Consider the following 22,658-nt stretch of genomic DNA (forward strand, 5'->3'; position numbering starts at 1 on the left):
CACTGACTGTATTGTCAAACAGCCAAATTCTCCATGGTAATGCAAAGACGTGGCCAATGATGCTCTTTTAGCTTTTCATATACACTTCATACATTCAGCCCACAACAGAAGCAGCCAGAGTGGTTCAAACCATTAGTGCTACAAGGACTGTAAACCACCACACAAACACCGGTCAATAGATTTCATCTATCATTCATTTTCAGCTGTTGTATGATGTAGACATTAGCAGGCCGCAGTAAATGGACACATTCCTCCCTCTGTTCCTGCAGACAGGTGGGCAGCAGCGTCTGCCACATAAAGACCCCAACTAACAGCTGAGAAAGCACACATGTTCCTGCGATGGAAAGATATTACTGACTTCACCCTGACCTGCATGTGTCTCCTGGACCCTGTGGCCTGGTATCTGATCTTTGGGGCTATATTGGGCTGCTACAGGCCTACTGTAAGACGTCCTGCTGTAGGTCTCAAGGTCATGTGCTGTACTGTACTAGTAACTTTTAGGGAATTCAACAAATAACTGTTTTACTAGTATAATGTTTATGTTACAGCCACTCAAACAGGAAACTGTGCTATCATCAGAATGAGCTCTCAGTGATTTTATCAACTTTCAAAAAACTGCTGTTGTTAATAACATGGCAACCACAGTCATTTGTGACCCCTGTTATATTGTGCCTGATCTCGGCCTCTGCTCGGAGGGTAAGTAGCTCTTTGACCTCATTGCCTCCACAGCGGCAACATCTTTGGCTGCTGTTCTTTTCCCCTGGCTAGCTGCTAACTGCTGTGAGCTGTTTTTAAATCTCTTGGTGGTGGATTGCACACATAACACATGTCCCATCCATGGTCTCCTTTTTCTGGCTGTCCTTTGATTTGGCACTTTTACTACCTCTGCTGCTGGCTTAAAGGTGATAAAACTGTCCCCCTATTCCGTGATTGTACCTTTTATGAAGAACGATGAAGCGGAATAACAGCTCAACATTCCCGCCTTGAACAGGCAGTGTAGAAAGGGCTACTGTCACTTCAAATGACGGCACTGGATGCAGGAAGAACAAGGGTCAATATAGCGTGCACTGAGGAACTTATTTCAATTACGTACATTTACCATCAACACTAATCAGACATCCACATATAATTAGGGATGTAACGATCCATCGACCTGGATCGATATATCAATTAAATGATCAACGAGCCAATGTCATCGATGTAAAGTAAAAACATCATTCCATATCGTCATCTTAAGGATATGCTTTGATTTTGTCACCATCGAACAATGGCAGGTAGATGGTAAGAGGCCAAGAGAAAGATGAAGAGGAATAGATCAGCAGAGAAAATACTGGTCGACAGACAGAGTACATGTCGTATGTAGGCTAAACAATGCTGTTATGAGATAAAACACAATGTAATGTTACCTGCCTTGTCGGGCACCTCAATCCGCTAACTTCTCACTACAGCAACATTAGTTGCTCTGTTTTTAACAACATTCAGCTGAAATTCAACTGAGCTGTTCTGTCGGGAGATGTAGTGATTTAAACCAATGGCGAGTAAGAAATATAATAACCTTACATGTAATTTGTTAACCTATGAGTAGAGGGAAAAAAGTCCACTAGCCACTAGGCTAATTTATGCAACGTAAACATGCTTAAGCTAATAATAAGTGACTAGCGAAAAACATTTTATTTGTTGTCTCTAAACCTTGACAGATATTATTGAGCTGAATTTGATACTTTTGTTAAATGATGATGTTAGTCCATGTTTTATGGCTGTATGGAGAAGTTTGCATTCAGGGCTTTAGGCCAGTTAGTCTTGAAGTTTTAGGAGACAGATGATGGTTTGGGTTAAAATGAAAAGATTTCTTTCAGAAAGGTCTTTCTGGAAGAAAGCCCTGAAGGTTAACTTATCCTATGTGCTGTTTTATTTGTGTTTGTGGAGTCAGTTTAAAGTAAACTTTACTGTACTTGTTATTTATGTGTTGTTTATGTGTGTCATGGCCAAAAGTAAAAAATAAAGGAACGGCAGCTTCTTCTGTAACACATTTTGTTAAATGTGCATGTAAAATATTGTTTCAATCGCAGGAGCCTAAATCACATCGTACTGACATCATTACTGTGATGAAAATTGTGATTTACACAGAATAGGTTGCAAATTTTCCCTTTGCGGACTTCCCTTCCTGTCCATGCTGGCCTAAAAACTGAGTTCAAAAATTAACGTTGAGTTTAACCAAACATGAAGGAGATGTTACATAACCAAAAGCTCCAAAAGCTACTAAATGGAAGAAGAGAGATTGTTTTGTTTGGTCAAAAATGAAGTTTGAAACTTAACATATCTGCACCCAATAATGTTTAATCTATCACTCTGTTTGAGAGTCATGATAACTGGTGCTCATCACACGGGCTCTCACAGGCCAGAGATGACGCTTCATAATAAAACATGACATGGCACACTGCTGGCATGCTGACAGGACTTTCACCGCCCCTCAAATCTGATGCTTCACGCCACAACATCACCGTTACTCCGAAACACAAAGGAGATGAAGGAAAACAGCAGCACAAAATCCACTCACACTGCGTGCTAAATATATAAAAGAAACCATGGCGCACAGGGGGCAGGTGAAAATGACTGTGTTTGGACATCTCTGCGCCCCTTTATCTCCTCCGCCCCACCCCGAAAATCACCCAAACTTGACACGCAGTGACAAAGTCGCCAGTATAGACGCAACTTACCTCCCTCCTCTGGTCCACAGCGGATTTCTGCTGATGTTTTATTGTGACTGTCAATATCCCGAGACGGATTCGTGTCTGTGCGCCGCGGTCCCCTCCTGCCTCCGTGTCCCGTCACTCAGCTGCGCACAGCTCCGTGACTCTTCCGGGATGTCCTAATTAAGCAACACGGTGAACCTGAGCGCCACGCGGCGTGCAGACACCAGGACCGTGACTCAGTGCCGCAGGATCTGCTCTGGGGCGGACAAGCGTCTACCTCGCAGGCAACATGGCAGCCACAGACAACCCTGCTAAAAATAGACGAGTTATTGACGCTGTGGCGAAGTCTGCACGGGTCTCTCTCTGAACTTACAGGGGACTCATCATCATCATCATCATCTTCACAGAGTGAACTCAGGCCAAGGTTTGACCCCAACTTGGAAATCCCCCTTTTAAAACCCCCCTTAAACATGAGAACTGCAGTATTATATCAGCAGCTGATGGTCCAAAGATGCTTTTAAATCCCCTATACTGAGAGCCTTTATAAAGTCAACATGCACACAGTTCAACAATACCTCCACATCACTGATTTAATATTGTACTTTCATGTATTTTTAACCTGGACCCTATTTTCTCATATTTTTGTGCCCAAGTGACTGACGACAGTTTGGTGAAAGGGGACCTTTTTCCACTGTTTGGGACAAAGTGAAAGAGTTCTGGCAGGAGATTAAACATGCTCTGAATACAATATTGGGAATACAATTAACACTGCACCCAAAGTTTGTCATTTCTGGTTTACATCCTGACAAACAAATTGCATCCAAGAAAGATACTGCTGTCTTTAATCTCTGTCTCCTGCTTGCAAAAGAGTTGTCTCACTCTCTTGGAAAATGACCAGTAAACCAACGTTTATTATTTGGATTCAAAGAGTTATCTATAACTTTACCTCTGGAAAAGATTACATGCACAATTAAAGGGAAAAAATCCCTCTCTGAAATCATTTAGGGTCATTTTCTACAGTATAGGGAGAATGTTGATTTACGTATGGCGATGAATGTGCCAGGTGTAAATGCAGTGGTCCTCTGCAGCTGCAGCAAATGTCCACTTGAGGCTGGCTCCAGAGACGAGTCAATCCCCCGTGTTAATATGCTCAACCTTACAGCAGAAATCAACATGTTTACAGCCTGGTACAAAAATGGTAATATCCCTCTTCATGACAGCTGCACAGCGGGCTGAATCTTTATATAACTCACCCGTTTACAGTTTATTAAGACTTTAAGTTATGCATAATTAAGAGCAGGGCTGCTTCGAGTGACAGGCTGTCTGCCAATGGTGTCCTCAGCTTCTCAGTCAGATCCACCCCTCATTCCTCCACAGCACCAGCCTCTCGTCCAAATATGGTCACTTCTGGCCATGGTTGAGGCTTCAAAACGGGAGTCCACAAACCAGTGGGTGACATCACGGTAGCTGCATCCATTATTTTTACTGTCTATGTGCTGCATTTGTGCAAAGAGAACCTTTTGTTATTCTGATTTGGGAGTGTTGATGCATCATTTTCAAGATAGTTAGACCTACCAACAGCTCACCTTACAATCATACCAGTCAAATTAGCTTTTTAAAATGATTGATTGGGTGTTTTTGTGAATTTTGTCCATAGCAGCAGGTGAGAGATGACAGGAAATGACAGAAGATGGCACCACGACCTCCTTAGCACATTAATAGCTATTGTTGTTGTTATCCAAGCTGGCACTGGACGTCAATGTGATGTCAGAAAGATGTTGGACTCTTACTTTGGACATACGTTAAATTTTGGTTAGGTCCTGTTTTGTGGACATTAACATTACAATGTTTTGCAGACACAGGATTTTATACTTCATACCTTACGACTTAATATCGTTATTCAGCGTTACGATGAAGTGAAGCATTTGGAATATGTCTGATTTTGGTTACTTAACAACTTAAAACCAACAAAATATCAAGTCTTATTTGCACATAGAGACTCTGCAGCCATGTTGCCAGCAGTATCAATGGTATCATTGCCACAAGAAATCCCTGAGTCAGGGTTAATAAATTGCGGAGGCTGACGTGAACATATTCTTCCCAATTTGACTGCTCATAGTTCTGGTCTGAATGGTATGACCTGAAGGCAGCATTAGACCCCCGTCTGTTACGCAGGCTAAGCAGCTAACCACTTAAAGGGAAATTTCGGTTCATTTCAAGCTGTCTCCTATCGTCCTAAATTTGTCTCTAGTAATTAGTGACATAAAAATAATAGTTAGCATGTTAGCCGTTAGCCTAGATACAGCCGGGGTGCATAGTAGCGTCAGACCTGTTAAAACGTAAGTGAACGGGCAACCTTCAAGTGCAAAGTTAGTCCACTAAACAAGCTTTTTTTCCACAAAGACCGCCTCATATTGTTAGGATAAATATCAGAGAACATAGGCCTATATAAAACGCCATGTAAACGTGTTGTCTTACCTTACCTGTGTGCTGCCATGTTTGTTTACCATCTAGCTCTGCTTTCCAAAGCGCAAAAATAAATATCGCGAGAACAAGCAGCGATCTCATACCGTGCCTGAAATCTCGCGAGAACAAGCAGCAACAGCTGGAAGGCAGAACCGGACAGTAGTCTGTAAAGTTCATTCATTTATTTTATGAAAGATTTATAGAATAATGGCTGACTTTTTGCCAGACTTCGACTTTGTGGAGGAGGAATTTGATTTTGCAGAGTTTGATGGCCGCCCTTATTTATTTGAGCCAGAATACACTGATGAAGAGCTTCGTGAAATTGAAGAACGGAGGAGGAGAGAGAGAGGCGCAACAGGTAGAGGACGAGAGAGGAGGAATGGCTGCTGCAAGGCTGCGTAGCTCTGGAGATTGGTGGTGTACCTGTGAATGCTGTGCCCCAGTGCCCACAGAAGAGGAATGCCTCTGTTGCAAGGAATGGGACCGGTTGCAGCCTTATTTTCAAGGTCTGGATGTGACCGAGGACAAGACACCTCCACCTGGAGTAGTATCCAGCTGGGCTTTATCTAGAGCTTGCAAGATATATTTCGGCCGCGCTTTGGAAAGCAGAGCTAGAGGGATAAACAAACATGGCAGCACACCGGTAAGGTAAGACAACATGTTTACATGTCGTTTTCTATATGTTCTCTGACATTTATCCTAACGATATGAGGCGGTCTTTGTGGAAAAAAAGCTTGTTTAGTGGACTAACTTTGCACTTGAAGATTGCCCGTTCACTTACGTTTTAACAGGTCTGACGCTACTATGCGCCCCGGCTGTATCTAGGCTAACGGCTAACATGCTAACTATTATTTTTATGTCACTAGTCACTTGAAACAAATTTAGGACGATAGGAGACGGGTTGAAATAAACCGAAATTTCCCTTTAACTGATTTTAGGTGACCCTTTAAAGTCTCACCAGAACTCTATCACAAATCCACACCATCTGTTTAATAAAGTAACAGCTTTGATTTCATGGTATCATGAGGTCAGATGCTATGATAGAAGCTGATTTCACCCATAAGGCCTTGCTGCGTCCATGCTGTGTCATGATCACCCCTACAGGTTCATGTTTCACCAGGGACCAAAATACTCCCCAGAGCCGAGTAAAAGATGGCAGAGACACGGCAGCACACTCTTCATAGGCTGACATGACTTATTGATTAGAGAGTGTGTGAATCATTGATAGCCTGAGTCCTGAGGGACTTTGTTATGTGTCAGATGTATCCATGTAAACTGTGGGTGTGACTGTAATGTGAGAGTGTTTCAAATAACGTCCTCTCAAGATGGTTTCACAACGAGGAGGAGGCGTTGTGCAGCATCTGGCATGTGTGATGTGTTTGTCACCATGCAGGTGGAGAAAAAGCACTTTGTGTTTTGAAAAGTGCCATACAAATAAAGTTTATTGTCTAATAAGAGACACACACACACACACACACACACACACTCAGAAATACACGCAGGTTATGTATGGAGCCCCAAAGTGCTTCATATGAAATAACTAAATATATAAATAAATAGGAAATAATAAAGTAAATGAAACAATGATGTTATGTTTTTGTTATTAAAACCCATTATAATGAAGTGTTAAAGTCTTACAGGGGTTGTTTTTTATTAATATATCAAACTTGGCCTTTTTTAAAGGTGGTAATCTAATACACCTTGACTATCTCCTCACTGGCTGTCTGTTGAGTTCAAATGTCAGTAATCTTTCTCTAGAATAACCGACTCCACCTTTAAAGGCTGTTTTAATTCAATGATAGCATTTTCTCTGAATGACATGTCTTACATCATAAAGTCACTACTCCCAACCTTTCAGCTAATCACATCTACATACCTGCCTCTAAAGAAATAATCTCCTCGACACCACTATCATGGAGAGTAGAATAAATGTTATTATAGGTGACACGATAAAAAAAGTGTCACTGGGTGAAAAAAAGCGGATTTTGAAATAAAAATGTATGTTATAAAAAAAGCATTATATCTTATGAAAACTTTTATTGTAAAAACAAGAAAAGGAAAATAGCATTTTATAACAATGAGTTGTATTTAAAGGTCCAGTGTGTAGTATTTAGGGACATCTGTTGGCAGAAATTGATGTAAGTTTCATAACTATGTTTACATTAGTTTATAATCACCTGAAAATAAGGACTGCTGTGTTTACGTTACCTTTGAATGAGCCGTTTATATAAACATATGGAGCAGGTCCTCTTCAATAGAGTCCACCATGTTGTTTCTACAGTAGCTCAGAAGGGACAAATAGAACACCATTTAGTTCTCTTACATGCTTGGCACAAGGGAGAAGTTTCATTTCTGCAACCTCGCCTCTAGGGGCCGCTAAATCCTACACATTGGACCTTTAACACAGAACACCTTCATATAGGCACATAGGAAATATATTATTAATGTTCATGTTTGTATGTATAGATGCCCTGTTATAATTGCCCTGTTAAAGGGTTTTACTGGGGGGAGCTTTTCCTCATCTGCTGTGGGTTTTGTATGTTGTACAGATTGTAAAGCTCCCTGAGGTAAAGTATGATTCATGATATTGGGCTATATAAATATATAAAACTGAATGTAATTAATGTGTGGTTGTGTGTAAAAAGATAACCATATATGTTTCACATTCAAACAACCTGACATGGACCCTCGGTGTAATTGACGTCATAATGGAAAGAAATACCACCAAGCTTTTTAAATATTGAACATTTTATTCCAATTTTAAGTAAATGGTGTTGAAATTCTGAAGTAAAGGTTTTTAATATCAACAGGACCTTTGCATTTCAATAGAAACACTTTACATGCCTTCATCCAGTGACAATGAAAAGCTTCCTTATAAAGTTTTTTGTCATTTATTTTTCATATTTCCCTTGTAAGAAATAGTTCAAGTATAAAAATTCCCAACAGTGTAAAATAGCCCATCTGATGAATATTAAGCAAAAGAAGCACAGCTACTGGAACCTCGACGACAACTATACATTCTAGTGGAGAAAGCAGCATTTTCGCTTGTTTTTTGTGAAAATTATTCGTTTTTCCTCTCGTCTAAACACAGAAGAGGCAGAGTACAATCTGCATGCAAACAGGCCTGCATTTAAATAAAGTTTCTTCCCTACAAAAGGCATGAAGCTAATATTTAATGTCATGTTCTAAAGAATCAAAAAGATAAAAAATAAAAGTACAGTGCACATAACAGTATCTTAAATAACTCCTACATCGACATTTTTGGTTGAGTATGTTAATAATAATAATAATAATAATAATAATAATTATAATAATATTATTACTAAAACTAATCAATAACTTATATATGCCTTGAGATGAGTACATAATAATTTTATTAATACAGTACCGCCACTAAGTCTCTACTCTCAGAGCGTCAACATAGTCAACCCTCAAAAATAAATATCTTAAATAGTAGATTTCTCTCTTTTTTTCTGTTTTTCTCTTAAATAGCAGTAAAAATGTAAGGCACACAGACCAACATAACGTCAAAGAGTCAAACCCCTGTCCTCTCCACCCCACCTGGTGATCTTGACAGACATGAGGCAGGCCAGTTGTTGGGGTGGCTTTGGTGAAAGTGTGTGTTTGTGAGTGTGTACCTGACACCAGACTACAGCAGCACAGAGGTGGAAGTGCTGACAGCTGCAGGGCTGCATGACCGGGGGCTCTGCTGTGGGGCTCTGTGTTGGGTGGAGGGGTGTGAAGTTGGTTCCCAAATGGGCCCGGCCGGGGATTAAAATGTGACAGCTCAACAAACGAGCACAAGTGATGCGTTCTTTCCAGAGTGATCCGTCTGTGTGGCGCTGGAGCGGCTCTGTCCACCCCCACCAGCAGCTGCTCTCTCCCTCTTTCTTTCTCTTTTTCTTTCTCTCCATCCCAGAGCCGGAGAGAAACACAACTGTGCCGCCTTTGTCTTTGACTGCTATGTGTGCAACTCTGGATGCATGTGTCCGTGTCCGTGCGAGTGAAACATGTGGAAAAGCGACTGATTTAGTGTTTCTCATTGTCTGAAGCCATTTTCAACCTCTCTCCTTTTGTCAGTGCGTTTGTTTTGTTTGCCAAGTCCCCCTTTAGTCCAAGAATCAAGTCAGAGTTGATGACATTTTCAGTTTTTTGTTTCTTTTCTTTGTTTTTGTTTTTTTTTTCTTTTTGTGTCCTGGTGATTTGTTTGCTTTGCATAGGTCAAGAGGTCGAGACACAGAGTAAAAAAAAGGGACATTCAGCATCAGGAAGATAAAAAGGTAGTTCTTTAAATATGTGTGACACGACGAGTTACGACTCCTCGACTTCCTGACAGAGGTCACATAATAATAGCTAACACGTTGGAAACGGTTCCATTTCCCTGATTATCAGAAAATAATAACTCCAAAAATGCACTTGAAAAGACAATAAGAACAAGAAGAGCCCCCAATGTGTAATAATAACAATAATAAATATAAATGTTATGAGGGCATCAAATAACCGAAAACACTTGTGGAAAACCACAAGTGAAAAAAAGAGAACAGTTTCCTAACCTAACGTTAAAGACAGCAATAGGACTTAAAGGCTTAGTTTAACACCTATACCAACCACAGGGATTAGTTCCTGCTTCTCTTCTCTAGAAATAAGTACTCTACTACAATGATAATTGTAATGATAATAATAATAATAGTAATAACAACAACAATAATAGTAAATCACTTTCCATTATTTGTTCTGCGACTTTTTTTCATTTTCTGTTTTTTGGTAGAAGCACAGCAAGTTGGAAAGTTACTGTAAAAAGTTCCCACCTCACCATCATCATCACTACCACCACCATCATCACCACCACCATCATCATCATCACCTTTTTAAAGCAACCCTGCCTCTGAGTCGCTGACATGCCCACCCCCCCTAAGGCCACTCCCTCTTTCTTTTCCTTCGCTGCTCCTTCTCCTGACCAATCAGCTGTGGCCGGGGGAGGGCCTCCTCTCTCTGCATGTCCAGTGGTTGCAGTGGCTGCTATTGCATGCGGTCGGCTTGCAGCTGCTGAGGCTGGTACTGACCGAAGGCTGCGGCTGCAGCGGCGGCTGAGCCCGGGGCAGCTGTGGCTAAAGGCTGCTGGACTGCGTAGCCATAACCAGCAGTAGCCACGTAGCCTGCGGCGGCAGGGGATGCGGCGTAGGGATATTGCTCATATGCAGCTGCAGCGGCAGCGTTGGCCGCGGCTGCAGAGTACTGCGCATAGGCAGCTCCGGTGTAGTCGATGTAGGGGGAGGAAGCAGTGGCGGGTGCAGCAGCTGCAGGTTGCACATGAGGGATGACCACACTAGGCTGAACGAAGGCCTGAGGGTACACATAGTGGGCCGGGATGCTGTGAAACAGACACAGATATGGCAGATTAGTTTGATTTGCCCTGTCTGAGGATAACAACACCCACCCTAAAACCCAACTCCATCACACTGCGGCCAAGCGCCCGCCCACCACCCAACCACAGTCCAATCCACCAGTCAAGAACACCAAGGAAATGCCTTCTAGTAGGGATTAGAACAATATAGGGTTGCCAAAATAGAAATCTCTCTGTGAAAGGAAGACTGGAAGGTGAGGAAAACTCTGAACACCTCAAATCTACTAAGAAATTACATTTGTATGAGGTGATGATGTCATTGTTTTTACGGGATACAGCATGGAACAGGTTTTGTATTTCCTGTTTTGGTCAGTTTTGTGAGTGGAGGCAGAACGACAGAAAAAATTAAAACGTTTTGGATGTGTAACCTGCAGCTCGTTTGTCCGTCACATGTGGATTTGGCTCTGGTGCCGTTCCCCTGCCTGCTGGAGGGCGAGCGGGTGGGGAGGTAAGGGAGGGGAGGCTTACAGTGCTGGGGGGGCAGGGGTGCGGACAGAGGAGATGAGCCCAGGGAAGCATTGTGAAAATGTCACTGCCACTTTGACAGCTGGACAGTTTTCAAAAAGGGACGCTGCTGGCCATTTCCCCCTCTGTATCGGGACAAAGAGCCGGGGAGGCAGCAGGGTGAGCTGGGACTAGGCTCCGCACCCAGAGGGATGTTTCAATTAAATAAACAATTATGAACAATGAGCACATTCTGCCCTCCATGACATAGCCTTATCCCAACCCCCCAGACTCTATAAGGTCTGGAAACTCAGTCGGACAGCAAGCATGAGGGGAGCTTTGGAAATTTACACTAACTGTTCAGAGAAGTGAAGTGTCAACTTTTGACTGGGGGTGGAAGGAAGAAGAAAAAAAGCTCTGAATGTGAATTTCAGTCTTTGGTGTCCTGAAAAACAGCCCTCCCTTCACTTTACAGATAAAAGTAGAGTCAGATTTCACTTTAATTCAAATGGAATGAGGAGCATCAGGCTTGAAAGAAACAATTTGATATTTGTTGCACAAAGCTCCAACGACAGCTATGTGACTGTAGGAGAGTTTAAATGAAGGTGGCTCAAAAATCTGTTGAGAGAAGATCAAGGAAACCAAATATAATGGATGAACATCAGGTGGTTACATTTTTGACTCTGGATCAGAAGAGAAGAGAGGAGGTGCAGGAAAAGTTAAAGGTTGAAAGGCAGGATCTATCGTGGCAACCCTATTGTGAGCACTCCATTATCCAATCCAATCCACATCTCAACCGAAAACAGTGCGTCAGGAGAAAAACAGGAAAAACAAAACAACAGCAAGGCGTCAGAGAGGAAGAAATATATAAAAATAGTCCACCTCGACTAGACTGATTACAGGAACGACAACAAAAACAAGGGCACAGCACAATCACTCAACTGAAAAGAAAAAAAAAGAAAGGGAGGGGATAAACTGAGTAAGTGGGCATGTAGAGGTTTGGTGTGGCTGTCAGTAAAGGCCAAAGGTCAACGTTAAATATATACTAATCAGAAAATCCTCAGAAACAGTGTTTTTATCATCATATGACACTGAAACTATCCCTTGAAGCTCACACTAATTAAACTTTAGAGGACACCATCTCTAAATCTCCCATTAAACAGTGGAGAGAAATTTACTATCTATCTATCTATCTATCTATCTATCTATCTATCTATCTATCTATCTATCTCTGGGTTTTCTCACACAAAATTTGTACACTGGTTTAACACAACTATTGTACAATATGAGAACACTGTACTTGCATTTTTTCAAATCAGTTAAATCAAATTAAATGTGGCAAAAGCACGATGGACTGTGAGGATTACTGATGAGGTTTAAAGCACCAAATCATGAATATTCCAGGTGCTGTATTTTATGCCTTTTATTTTATTTATTGTGTATTTTTTTTAAAATATATTCTGTTTAATTAACTCCTACTGCAGTTAAATAGTAAGTCATACATGTGTCTGTGCTGTACAGGTGACATGTAAGTGGAATAATGGTCACCATGCTAAATTTAACTGGCTTGATAACGCTGCTTGTGAAGTTAGACTGGCTGTATGATAACAGGACTGTGCAGAATACTTGGATGAAACAAGTTCCCAGAACAGATAATTATCCGATTAAAATTTCAATATCCATAATCATGATGAAGGAATATCCTCATTTGAGTATCTGCGTTTAATTGCTTACTCTTGTGATCAAACATGATCTGGAGCTCAATTCTGAGGCTGTTCTGTAAATAGTTTTCTAATAATAGTAAATATAGCATCTTGATCGGCCGTATCAATGTCAGGTCTCAATAACAATTTCCAGTTAGGCCCCACCCATTTCAGTTTAAACCACGCCCACTTCTAATTTGAACCCCACCTGTTACAAGTACAGATAGGGATACAGATAATTTAGTTGGTTAAACAGATACAGAATAATGGTGCACTTGCTCATCCCTAGTACTGATTTAGATAAACAAGGTGGAGAAATTTTCTTTAGTCAGTCACCTGTATGATGAAAACCACCACCACCTTTTTACAGGTTGTGGGGAGTATAGAGCCTATCTGAGAAAACAAAGTTATAAAAAGAAAACTTTCATAGCCCTGGAGAGAGCTGTACAAATCTAATAAATTCAATGTTAGTTGGGGCACCAGGTTTTATAACTTCTCTGGTTCTGCTGAATTGATTATTATACTTTAAAAAATTGTCTAGTGTTAGGTAACAAAAGCCAGGCCAAAAGGAGCTATAGCAGACTGAGGTGTTGAGGAAATTACAATTAGAGAGATGGGCAGGGATCTTGAGTTGAGAGTATTTGATCCGGAATTTGAACCTGCCAGGTTGGATGGGAGATTCAAACTGTGGGTAAGAAGAGGTATCATGTCTCTCTGTTCGGTCATCTCCAACAGAAAATTACAGAGCTATCGGGATATATCAAAGACATTTGGACTGGAAAAAGCAGGACTTCTACAGATACCTTCAAGTTAGGGATGACTTCAATAAAAAGTTTCAAAGCTTAAAGATAAACGGACAATGGGAGATGCTAAAAAGTTAGTTTTGAGACTGTACGGAAGTATTCAAATTTCAAAGAATCATTCTACAAGATATATTAGACAAAAATGAAAGAATCAGACATACACAAATCAAAGGAGGACTGGACAGAGATGTGTGAAACACAAGCAACTACTGCAAACTCAAGGTCCCTGAGGGAGTTTGGTTGGAAAAACCTTGTGCGAGTCTTTATGACCCCGAGACTAACAGCACTGCGAGCAGGCCTACAGAGCTGGGGCTTCTGTTGGAGGCAATGCGGAACCTCACTGGCCAATCAGTATCATGTCTTCTAGGCATGCCTAAGAGATTGCAGCTGAGATTCATAAGATAGTTGGGATGGATTTAGTCTATTCATTTGTCACGTTATACTTTTGGCAAGTAACAGGAAAGCCATAACTCGCAAATGGTTGCAAGTTGATCCTCCAACATTGGCCCAATGGCTGGGGATCATAAACCAAATACACTGTATGGAAAGACTTTTATTTTAATACTTGAGATGGTAAAATGTACAAAATACTGGGAGAAATGGATTGTGTACAAACGCCGTTGAAAAAAGTGTCTGGACGTAAGTGAAAAATGCTCTGGGATTTGACCTTGTAATGACGACCTCATGTTCTTTGTTTCTTAAATAAAGTTAGAAAAAAAATTGTCAAGTGTGACTCTGCATTAATGGTATTAAAGAAACACCTAACATTCCCCATTGAAACTTTCAGGTGCACAAGTTTTAACAGCAGCTACTGTCTATGATTGACTGCAGAGCTCGCTCCTCAGACAGTAACTATTTTAACACTTTCCACTTTCAGTGGAATGTAACCATCTCCACTGCTCCCAAAATCAGTCTTCTTGCTTAGTGCATTTTTGGGATTGTACCATTGCTGTCTCTGATTTCCCACTACTACTGTATCTGTGGGATGGTCGGGTAAACTAACATGCATATACAAGCACACACACACGCACACGCGCACACACACACACACACACACACACACACACACACACACACACACACACACACATAGCATAAGCTGAAGTTTTGTCCATGGGAAGCAAAGCTCTGGCTGACTCATCCAGTGTTGCCCCATAATAAGAAAAAACTCTTTTCCCTGGAGGTAGGCATGAAATAAGGAAATCAAATACACAGTAAGTTTATGGCTGTTTTGTTAAGCCTGCTGGGAGCTATAGTGTGACGACTCATTGTGTGTGTGTGTGTGTGTGTGTGTGTGTGTGTGTGTGTTCACTGGAATGCCATGTTCACACAACCCAGAGGTCATTAAAGTTCAAGGCTAAATAAAGATTCTCTGCCACTGTGCACGGTGTCTGCTGGGGGAGAGAGCACCAACGTACACTGAGGTGAGGGGATCTAATGTGTGTGAGGTGTGTGCGTTTCTGCATCACGAAAGTGTGAGGCAGCACACACCTGTCCTGCTTCGACTGAGCTGCTCATAAGGCTTATGATATCATGACCGAGACACGGATGGACCCAGGATATGGTTTCACTTAAAGTACAGCCAGACTTGAGACATAATCCACACACAGAAAACTACTTGGATCAGACGTGAGTCCACCGAGACAGCAGACAAAGTCTTAAGTTCAAAATCCTAACTGGAAGATCCTAAATTTGAAACCTGCTCTCTGGTTGTTTTAGTTTCTGAGCAGTGTGAGGATGTGGCAACAATAAGCTGTTAGCTTCTTATCTTCTCACAGTTAAAGTCTTGTAGACATTTATCCACCTTTCCATTGGTTGATTTGTATAGTTTTTAGCAACATACATTTTATGAGATGTACCTGCTTGATTCATCACATGACCTTTGTCAACATACTGTACAAAGGAGCTCTTTGACCATAATTTTTATGGGCCAAGAGGTGCTGCTGGTGCCCTCTGATTGGTGAACTCTTCTTGGATTTATACATTTATTTTTGACTAAATCAGTTTTACATGATGATGGTGTAAAGGTCTTTACACACCAGGGGCATGATGGATAAATGACAGGATGGAACTTTGTCACTAAGATGAGTCAAAATGACCAAGCGTCCCTTCCAATTCTTCCCTTTTTTAAGGCACTTTTTTGGGTATTGTTCTTTATCCAATCTGAGGGTCTACGGGTTGTCATTTCCTATACAGATCGTGAACAGGTTCAGGATGTTGGGCTTCCACTGGAGCTGAAACGCAATGTAAAAGTTTATCTGTGAGGAATACAAACTGCCAAACCTAAGCCTACACATCTTTAGAAACTAACTAATTAGTGGAGACCAAATTATCTGCTTGAATCTAACAGCATTTTAAATTAACACTGATACATAGCCATCCCAGCATACTGGTTTTGCCAGGGTTTTCAGAGTGGGGTGGAGCAAAGTAAAAATAAACTATGATTGTTGACCAATATTGAGAAGATGCCATCTATATAAACCAACCTGACAGTGGTGTAAGATTGGATGGTCATGCTGATTGGCTAATCGTTAGTCCTGCAGCTCTCAGTGGACTGATTGTTTTTCAATCGAGAAACACAAGTCACTCAGTGCAGTGGGCAGATTCAAAGGTCTTATCCCAGCTGCCAGAAGAAATATTGGCATTGTACGTTTCTGCAAACCACGGATATATTTTTAATTTTCTGATGTGGGGACGGTGAATGGCATGACACCTAGGCGAGACAGCTGCTAAACTGCAGGCCACTGTGCGAACCAACAAACAGCAAAAATTGGTTGGTTTTAGCAAGACATTGCAACATTTCCACCGTAAACTGTGGCATCAAAACTTGGAGGGTTTTTTTGTTTGGTTTTTTGCCAGGCATTCTGACATTTCCAACCATGATTGTGCCTCCAAAACCAGGTATTTTAAGCCAAAACATGACCTTTTCATAACAATGACCAAGTGTTTTTTGTGCCAGAACATAACCAAATGTTAACCACAGTGTAGTTGAAATGCAAATAAACAGTTAAAGTTTCACTGTATCGGCTACATAACAATGTACAAATGTTACATATTCGTGGTTTGCAATGTACAATGCCAACAACCTGTTTTGTATGGTCAATACTTTCGTCAGTAGTGAACTCTTAAATGTGTACACAGCATTTTCACTATGTTATCATGAGAGGCAAACTGACGGATGGCTGTAGTTCATATCAGATGGTTAAGATGTATGTACAGTAAGTGCACATGGAATGGCTGTATGTTAATGTGGCCCCTAAAACACCCACTCTGGCCCTGTTTCAATGGCCCCTGCTCTGCTCTTACATGATAGAGAGAGATGGTCCAGCACCCTCAGCAGACCCCCCAACACACACACACACACACACACACACACACACACAACACAGAGCTTCATGCGACTGCAGCGTCAGCATTCGGGGCTTTGTGTGGCACAATGGGAGCGCTTGTTTTCCTTAACACCACGAGCCCATGTGACGAAAGCTCGCTCCGAGAGAATGAGGGAGAGAGAGACATCCAGACATTTGTTTGTGTCACACTGGAGACTTTGGAACTATGTGAGCGGACAAAGACATGTACACTTATACAAACACAATAAGAGCACATACTCATTATGTACCGATGCAATCAGACATGTACACACATATTGCTGGAGCTCACATCATAACTGTGGTCATTCATTCATAAGACATCCACATCTCTGATGGTAAATGGTGCTACGCGACCACAAGTCTCGCATATGTGGTGTTTAGAGAAGAGCGAGGACAAAGAGACATAGAGACAGGAAGGAAGACAAGAGAATTGTAATAAACTAGGAAGTTGCTGCTGCGTCGTGTTAATGTGAGAAACTGCTAGTGACACCAGGAAGATGCTGTAAGCACACACAAGCAGTGATGGGGTTTGTTATTTTTGAGGGAATAATGTGAGGAATGGGAGTAAGGAAAGGAACTGGGGAAAAATAAATAAATAAATCACACAGAAATTCAACACTCACTCCAAAAAGACAGCCAAAAAACACATGAAACAGCACATCCTGTTAAACAAAACAGGTCAAAGCTAAAAGCAATTAAAAAAAAACTTTGCTATTCCTCGGCAAAGTTAACACGCTTCCACAAAAAAAAGGAAAAAGAACACCCCAAAAATTCAATCAATCCAGCTTTTTTTTTTTTTTTTGTTCATTAAAGTAAGAAAGCACACGGTTTAGCTAACAACACCACTTCATAACCGCACACAAAGCTCTAAGTTCTATTCAAATAAAATAAAAAAAAACAGGTCAAAACCCACGTACATGCATCTATAATCACCATTTTCAGAGCTTGTTTGTGTGTGTTTGAGTCTACAGGTTATTCCTTTCTCTGATCTGTGATTACGTTTGCAGAACTATTCCACAAACCAGCACAGTTAGCTTAACCGAGAGCGAGCCTGTCGGACCAGAGAAAGATAGATAACATTGAGTCAGGCTGGAAGTTTCCATCATTGTCCACTCAGCACACACACACACACACACACACACACACACACACACACACACATTTTTACAAACAGGCAAACCTAGAAAAGGCAGTTTGACTGGCTTTTTGGTGGACAGTGATAAAGCTTCATTCAACTTCCTGTCCACCTCTAATTATCAGTCATCAGTTATGTTTGGGTTGGAAAGGAAGATTTAAAAAAAATCAGACTGATAGCATCAATCATCACACATTAAACTGAGAAAGATCAAATAAAATAATGTTTAAAACATACACAATAAAACATGTCTGAATAAATAAGACTCTACATAAGCAATGTGTACATCCCAACATCCCTCTACAATACATGTGGACTCCTCAGTACTTACCCATAAGGCCTTTGGATGAATGCTGGGTGAATTTGGGGCACACCAAAGGTAAAACCTGCAAAACAGAGGAACAATGTAAAAAAAAAAAAAAAAGTGAATCCAGAGAGCAATGATTTATTCATGGATAGACCTAATATGCTCCTAACATGTTCTTACATCTGCTGCAGCGACCTACAAAACAAACAAACCCTGAGGTGAAACTCAGGAAGGACTGACTTGATTTTCTTGTTTGCTAATAAAACCAACTCAACACTTGGTGATTCCCAAAGACCGTGGGAAGACAGAGACACACGTTGATTAAATGTGCTGTCTGATTTATTAATTTTGAAAATCTGCTCTTTGAATGACTCCATCTGCACGTCTGACACACACATTTCTGTAGAGTGTTAAGGAAATTTTGTAGTTTTTGGATCGGTGGTGTAGTGGAGGGCATATACAGGTTTATGCAGTATATCCACCTGTCAGCCAAAAAAGCCACTGGAATATACAGGAGAGAATACCCACTTCCTCCTTGTTAACCTACCTATCTACCTAACACACTCACTTCATCAGCTACCACAACACCACTGTGTTTGATCTTAATTTGGTTGTCTTTACCTGGCTGCATCACCCGAGGCTTGGCCCCCAGGTACGCCAGGTTGACGTTGGCCTTCCTGCCGTCAATTATCGGGTTGGGGTCCTTACAGGCCCGGTCTGCAGCTGAGCGGTCTGCCATCGTCACCTGACGGAGGAGTCAAAAACACAGAGCATGAGGTGTGCACATGGGCTTCATTTTCCTGCTGGTTAGCTTAACAGCACACAGTTATGTATATAGACTACAGCATCAGCAATTGATGTAAGAGCGTTTGTAAGAAAGAGGAAAACATTATTTTGTTCACAGGTGTGTGAGTGCATGTTAGTCATCCTTCTGTGTGAGTATGTCTGTACGTGTGGCCTGCAGCAAGTATTTGGCAGCACACACACACACATCCATCACTTTCATGTGGATGTGTTGAAACTATCAGCAGTGAATGGGAGCCAGGCTGAGATGACTGGCTGAACGTGGCTCCCTTATCGCTCCCGTTACAGTCTCCACTCAGAGCTTCATTACCTGGCATCTCTCTTTTCTCACACTCTTTTACCAACTGAGGCCACTGACCTAGCCGAGAGCATTTTTTAGGAGAAAAGAGGATGAATGATGCATGAATATGGTGATGCTACAGCAATAAAGAGAGAATTTAAGTAAAAGTTGGAGTAAATACACTTAAGTTTTAATGAGAAATGTTAGTTTGGACATACAAATACAGATATCTGTGCATGTCAAAGGTGACTGTGCAACTTTGTACATCATCTACTGGCAGTATGTGCCAAAGCTACTTCAAACATATTAAATAGTCTGTGAAGAGGCCATATAAGGAGTCTACATCTCTGTTTAAACAGCCCTGTTATGTGTATTTAAACATCTGTTATGCATGAATTAACTTAAAGGAGCGATTTTGAAACACGCTGTCTGTATGGAGCTGCTTTATGTCTCTACATCTGTGTCTGAAATGTTTGTCAGGATTTATGACAAATATTTAAGTTGTAAACAGCTTTGAGATGATGAAACCAGTGTGAGAAACCTGCTCTGTAATATCAAGGCATCACAGCGAGGTTTTTTTTCTCTCAGCCCACCAGAGCTGTCACTGTGAGGGCAGCTCACTTTAAAACGTGTCAGGGCGCATACCAAAGCGCAACAAGTTGGTGGGTGCTGGATTGCAACAGAAGCCAATGACAAATTTAAGCAGGGCCTTCTTATCAAAACATAAACACCCCATGACTGCAGATAAGTTAATGTTAGTCATGATGTTGGGACAGACAGCAACAGCCGCGCACTTTAACAGAGACGCGTCATCATGACTGGATTTCCCCCACATGCGTAAAATTTAATTTCTGTGTAAAAGTGGGAGACGTGTTATTAATAATAATAAGTCATACTTACGAATCCATAACCCCTGGACTTGCCCGTCTGCCTGTCGGTAATGACCACCGCTTCTTCAATCTCACCAAACACCTCAAAATATTTCCTGAGACTTGAATCCGTGGTGTGGTAGGGAAGACCCCCGACAAAAATCTTCGTATAGGTCGTGTCCTTTTGCGTGGTGTGCATCGTTAGTGCAAAATACAATAAATAGGAACAATAAAAAAAAGAATAGTGCAATGTCTCCTTATCAGTGATTCTTTGGCTGAAGAGAGAAAGAGAGATCAGCTGGCTCTGTAACTTTTTCTTTCAGAAGAGAAAACACAACAAAAACTCGACAAAAATGAAGCCTGGAGGTAGATTTATCTTCCGACAGTTAAGAGGAGAGTTGTATGGAGCGGATTGTCCCCACAGAGACCATCAGGTGTTTCCAGCTCTTCTTGGTTAACTCTGCTGTCTAACTAAATAGGTTTGGGACCCATTCCTAAAAGCGCAGCTCCTAACTCCACCCAGCTCTCAGTCCCCATATCTGCCCGCCCACCGGTGCGCACAAACAGCTGGGAAAGCTGCACAGCGTGAAACACTGGAGCTCCTTCACACATAAGGATTCTCTACTAGAATCACGTTTAATTAACCATAAGGGGGCAACAAAACCTGATTCCACTGATTAGGCTATATGTTGGGGACAAAGAGGAGCAGGATAGTAGCATCATTTATTTTTTTCTCTCTGGTGAAATAAACACAGAACAGACTTGGACTTCAGTGGAAATGCTCTGTTCTGTCTCTGTGGGCTTGCATGGATAAGGTCATAGGGCAGACAGATTGCAGCAGCAGTGAGCAGACAGACAGGTGCAGCTTTGAGGCGCTGCTGGAAGGATCAGCCGTCAAGAAAATCCACTTGTGGGGGGCTGACAGAGTTCTGGCAAGTTTGTGCCCATGCAGACAGCCACGAGGCATAGTTGTGCCCTAAGTTTGAAACTTCGGAATTCAAGTTTCCAGTTCATATCTGTTTCTTTTTGGGGTCATTTGGATGAAAAAGTTGTGCTGAATCAATCCTTATTATCCTATCAATACGGTGATCACATTTCAATAATTAAATCAGGTGAGAACTGACTTCAAAGGGGACAAATGCGTCGTGCGTCACAGAATTGCGCACAGCTATTATAACAAGATACCGATCAGGTCAGAAATCAATTCAATCAGGAGCCTCGGAACATCAATGATTAAAATAACCTGCCTCTTCCGCTGTGGGCTGACTGCTGGGTGGATCATTGGATAATTCACCCCCAGTAATGTGAGAGGAAACTCTGCTGTCTGTTAATCATTCATGGCGGTTCCGCTTCAGTGAGCGCGCTCCTCCTGGCCCACTATCCTGTCTAACCATGTAACATGGTGAGCTGACACATTTGGGCACGGGAACATAATGATGCGTCATATTTGTTATGAAAAAAGTTGAGTACAATTCGTGTACTGCCAATTAAAAAAGGCCACGTGACTCAAGTCCATGCATGTATAATGTCAAAAAAAAAAACAACGATATAAGTTTTTTTTTTTAAAATTGTCTGCAAATGAATGTGTGCCTGATTAATCAAGCTGTCCCCCATGTTTAGACTGACTGAACCAAAACCTGTGTTCCTGAAGATAAAATCTATGACTGGCACATCCATCTGAATGTGAACTGCCACCACAGGACTCCACATCACGAAGAAATGCAACCTGATAGAATGTCTTTCTTTCTGCGGTGTCTCTGTTCACTCGCTGTTTTATTCATGCAGCCACACGCGCTTTAAAGTCCGAGTGGAGTCTGACAAAAAGGGGGACCAGTATCGAGTTTCCCAGGCTCAACAATGGGGATCAGGTCAGGTTGCGTTCAATTGTTGTTTTCTGTTCATGTGCAGCATGCTGCTGACTAGTCTGAATCCTCTTCTACCTTTACAATAACACACTGTGGCCCCTTTGGAAGCTTTAATTATACTTAATTACCAACAAGGGCGTAGGTTTAGTGTCTATATTGGAGGGTACAGCTATGAAATGGGGGTTAGGGGTCCTAAAACACAATATTTCCTACATTCTGGTGATAATATAAGCACCAGTTTGTGTCTTTTCTGTGTCAATTTGTGTTGTAAATGTCTATAATATTAAAGTAAGGCGCCACTTAAGCGTTTTAATTGGGAAGGGGGACAAATACACGTTCTAAATATTAAGGAGGGCATGTCACCTGTGGGCCCCCCCAAAAGCTATGCCTATGATTACCAATAATCTTCAAAAAATATTCCACAACTCGACACCACATGTACAGTAAATATGTATTTTTTACGTCTGATAAAGACAAAGGCTGCCATTATGGAAATCTGAAACTCTACTTTCAT

General features: G+C 41.5%; 2 protein-coding genes across 2 annotated transcripts in view; both read right to left on the reverse strand.

Moving 5' to 3' along the window:
* The window catches only part of cap2 (cyclase associated actin cytoskeleton regulatory protein 2), a 30,561-nt gene extending 27,558 nt beyond the window's left edge, over nucleotides 1-3,003 (reverse strand). The window contains exon 1 of the mRNA XM_033636939.2: nucleotides 2,718-3,003. The gene's annotated coding sequence lies outside the window, so the exon portion shown is untranslated. The remainder of the gene's footprint in view (nucleotides 1-2,717) is intronic.
* Nucleotides 3,004-7,888: 4,885 nt separating this feature from the next.
* On the reverse strand, nucleotides 7,889-20,766 carry rbm24a (RNA binding motif protein 24a). Its single transcript, XM_033637554.2, has 4 exons — nucleotides 20,311-20,766; nucleotides 18,948-19,071; nucleotides 18,351-18,405; nucleotides 7,889-10,530 (listed from the first exon to the last, which is right to left on the reverse strand). The coding sequence occupies exons 1-4, from the start codon at nucleotides 20,476-20,478 to the stop codon at nucleotides 10,179-10,181; spliced, it is 699 nt and encodes a 232-aa protein (XP_033493445.1). The 5' UTR covers nucleotides 20,479-20,766; the 3' UTR covers nucleotides 7,889-10,178.
* Between the last annotated feature and the right edge of the window lie 1,892 nt (nucleotides 20,767-22,658).

Source organism: Epinephelus lanceolatus, chromosome 16 (assembly GCF_041903045.1).
Source record: "Epinephelus lanceolatus isolate andai-2023 chromosome 16, ASM4190304v1, whole genome shotgun sequence".
NCBI lineage: Eukaryota > Metazoa > Chordata > Actinopteri > Perciformes > Serranidae > Epinephelus > Epinephelus lanceolatus.

What these genes read in the sequence shown, in the direction of transcription:
- rbm24a (XM_033637554.2), bottom strand. Translation starts at nt 20,478, where the DNA reads ATGCACACCACGCAAAAGGACACGACCTATACGAAGATTTTTGTCGGG. An exon ending in AGTCCAGGGGTTATGGATTC is followed by an intron (nt 19,072 to 20,310) that starts GTAAGTATGACT and finishes CTCCTCCGTCAG; the next exon opens with GTGACGATGGCAGACCGCTC. An exon ending in TTCATCCAAAGGCCTTATGG is followed by an intron (nt 10,531 to 18,350) that starts GTAAGTACTGAG and finishes TCTGTTTCACAG; the next exon opens with CATCCCGGCCCACTATGTGT.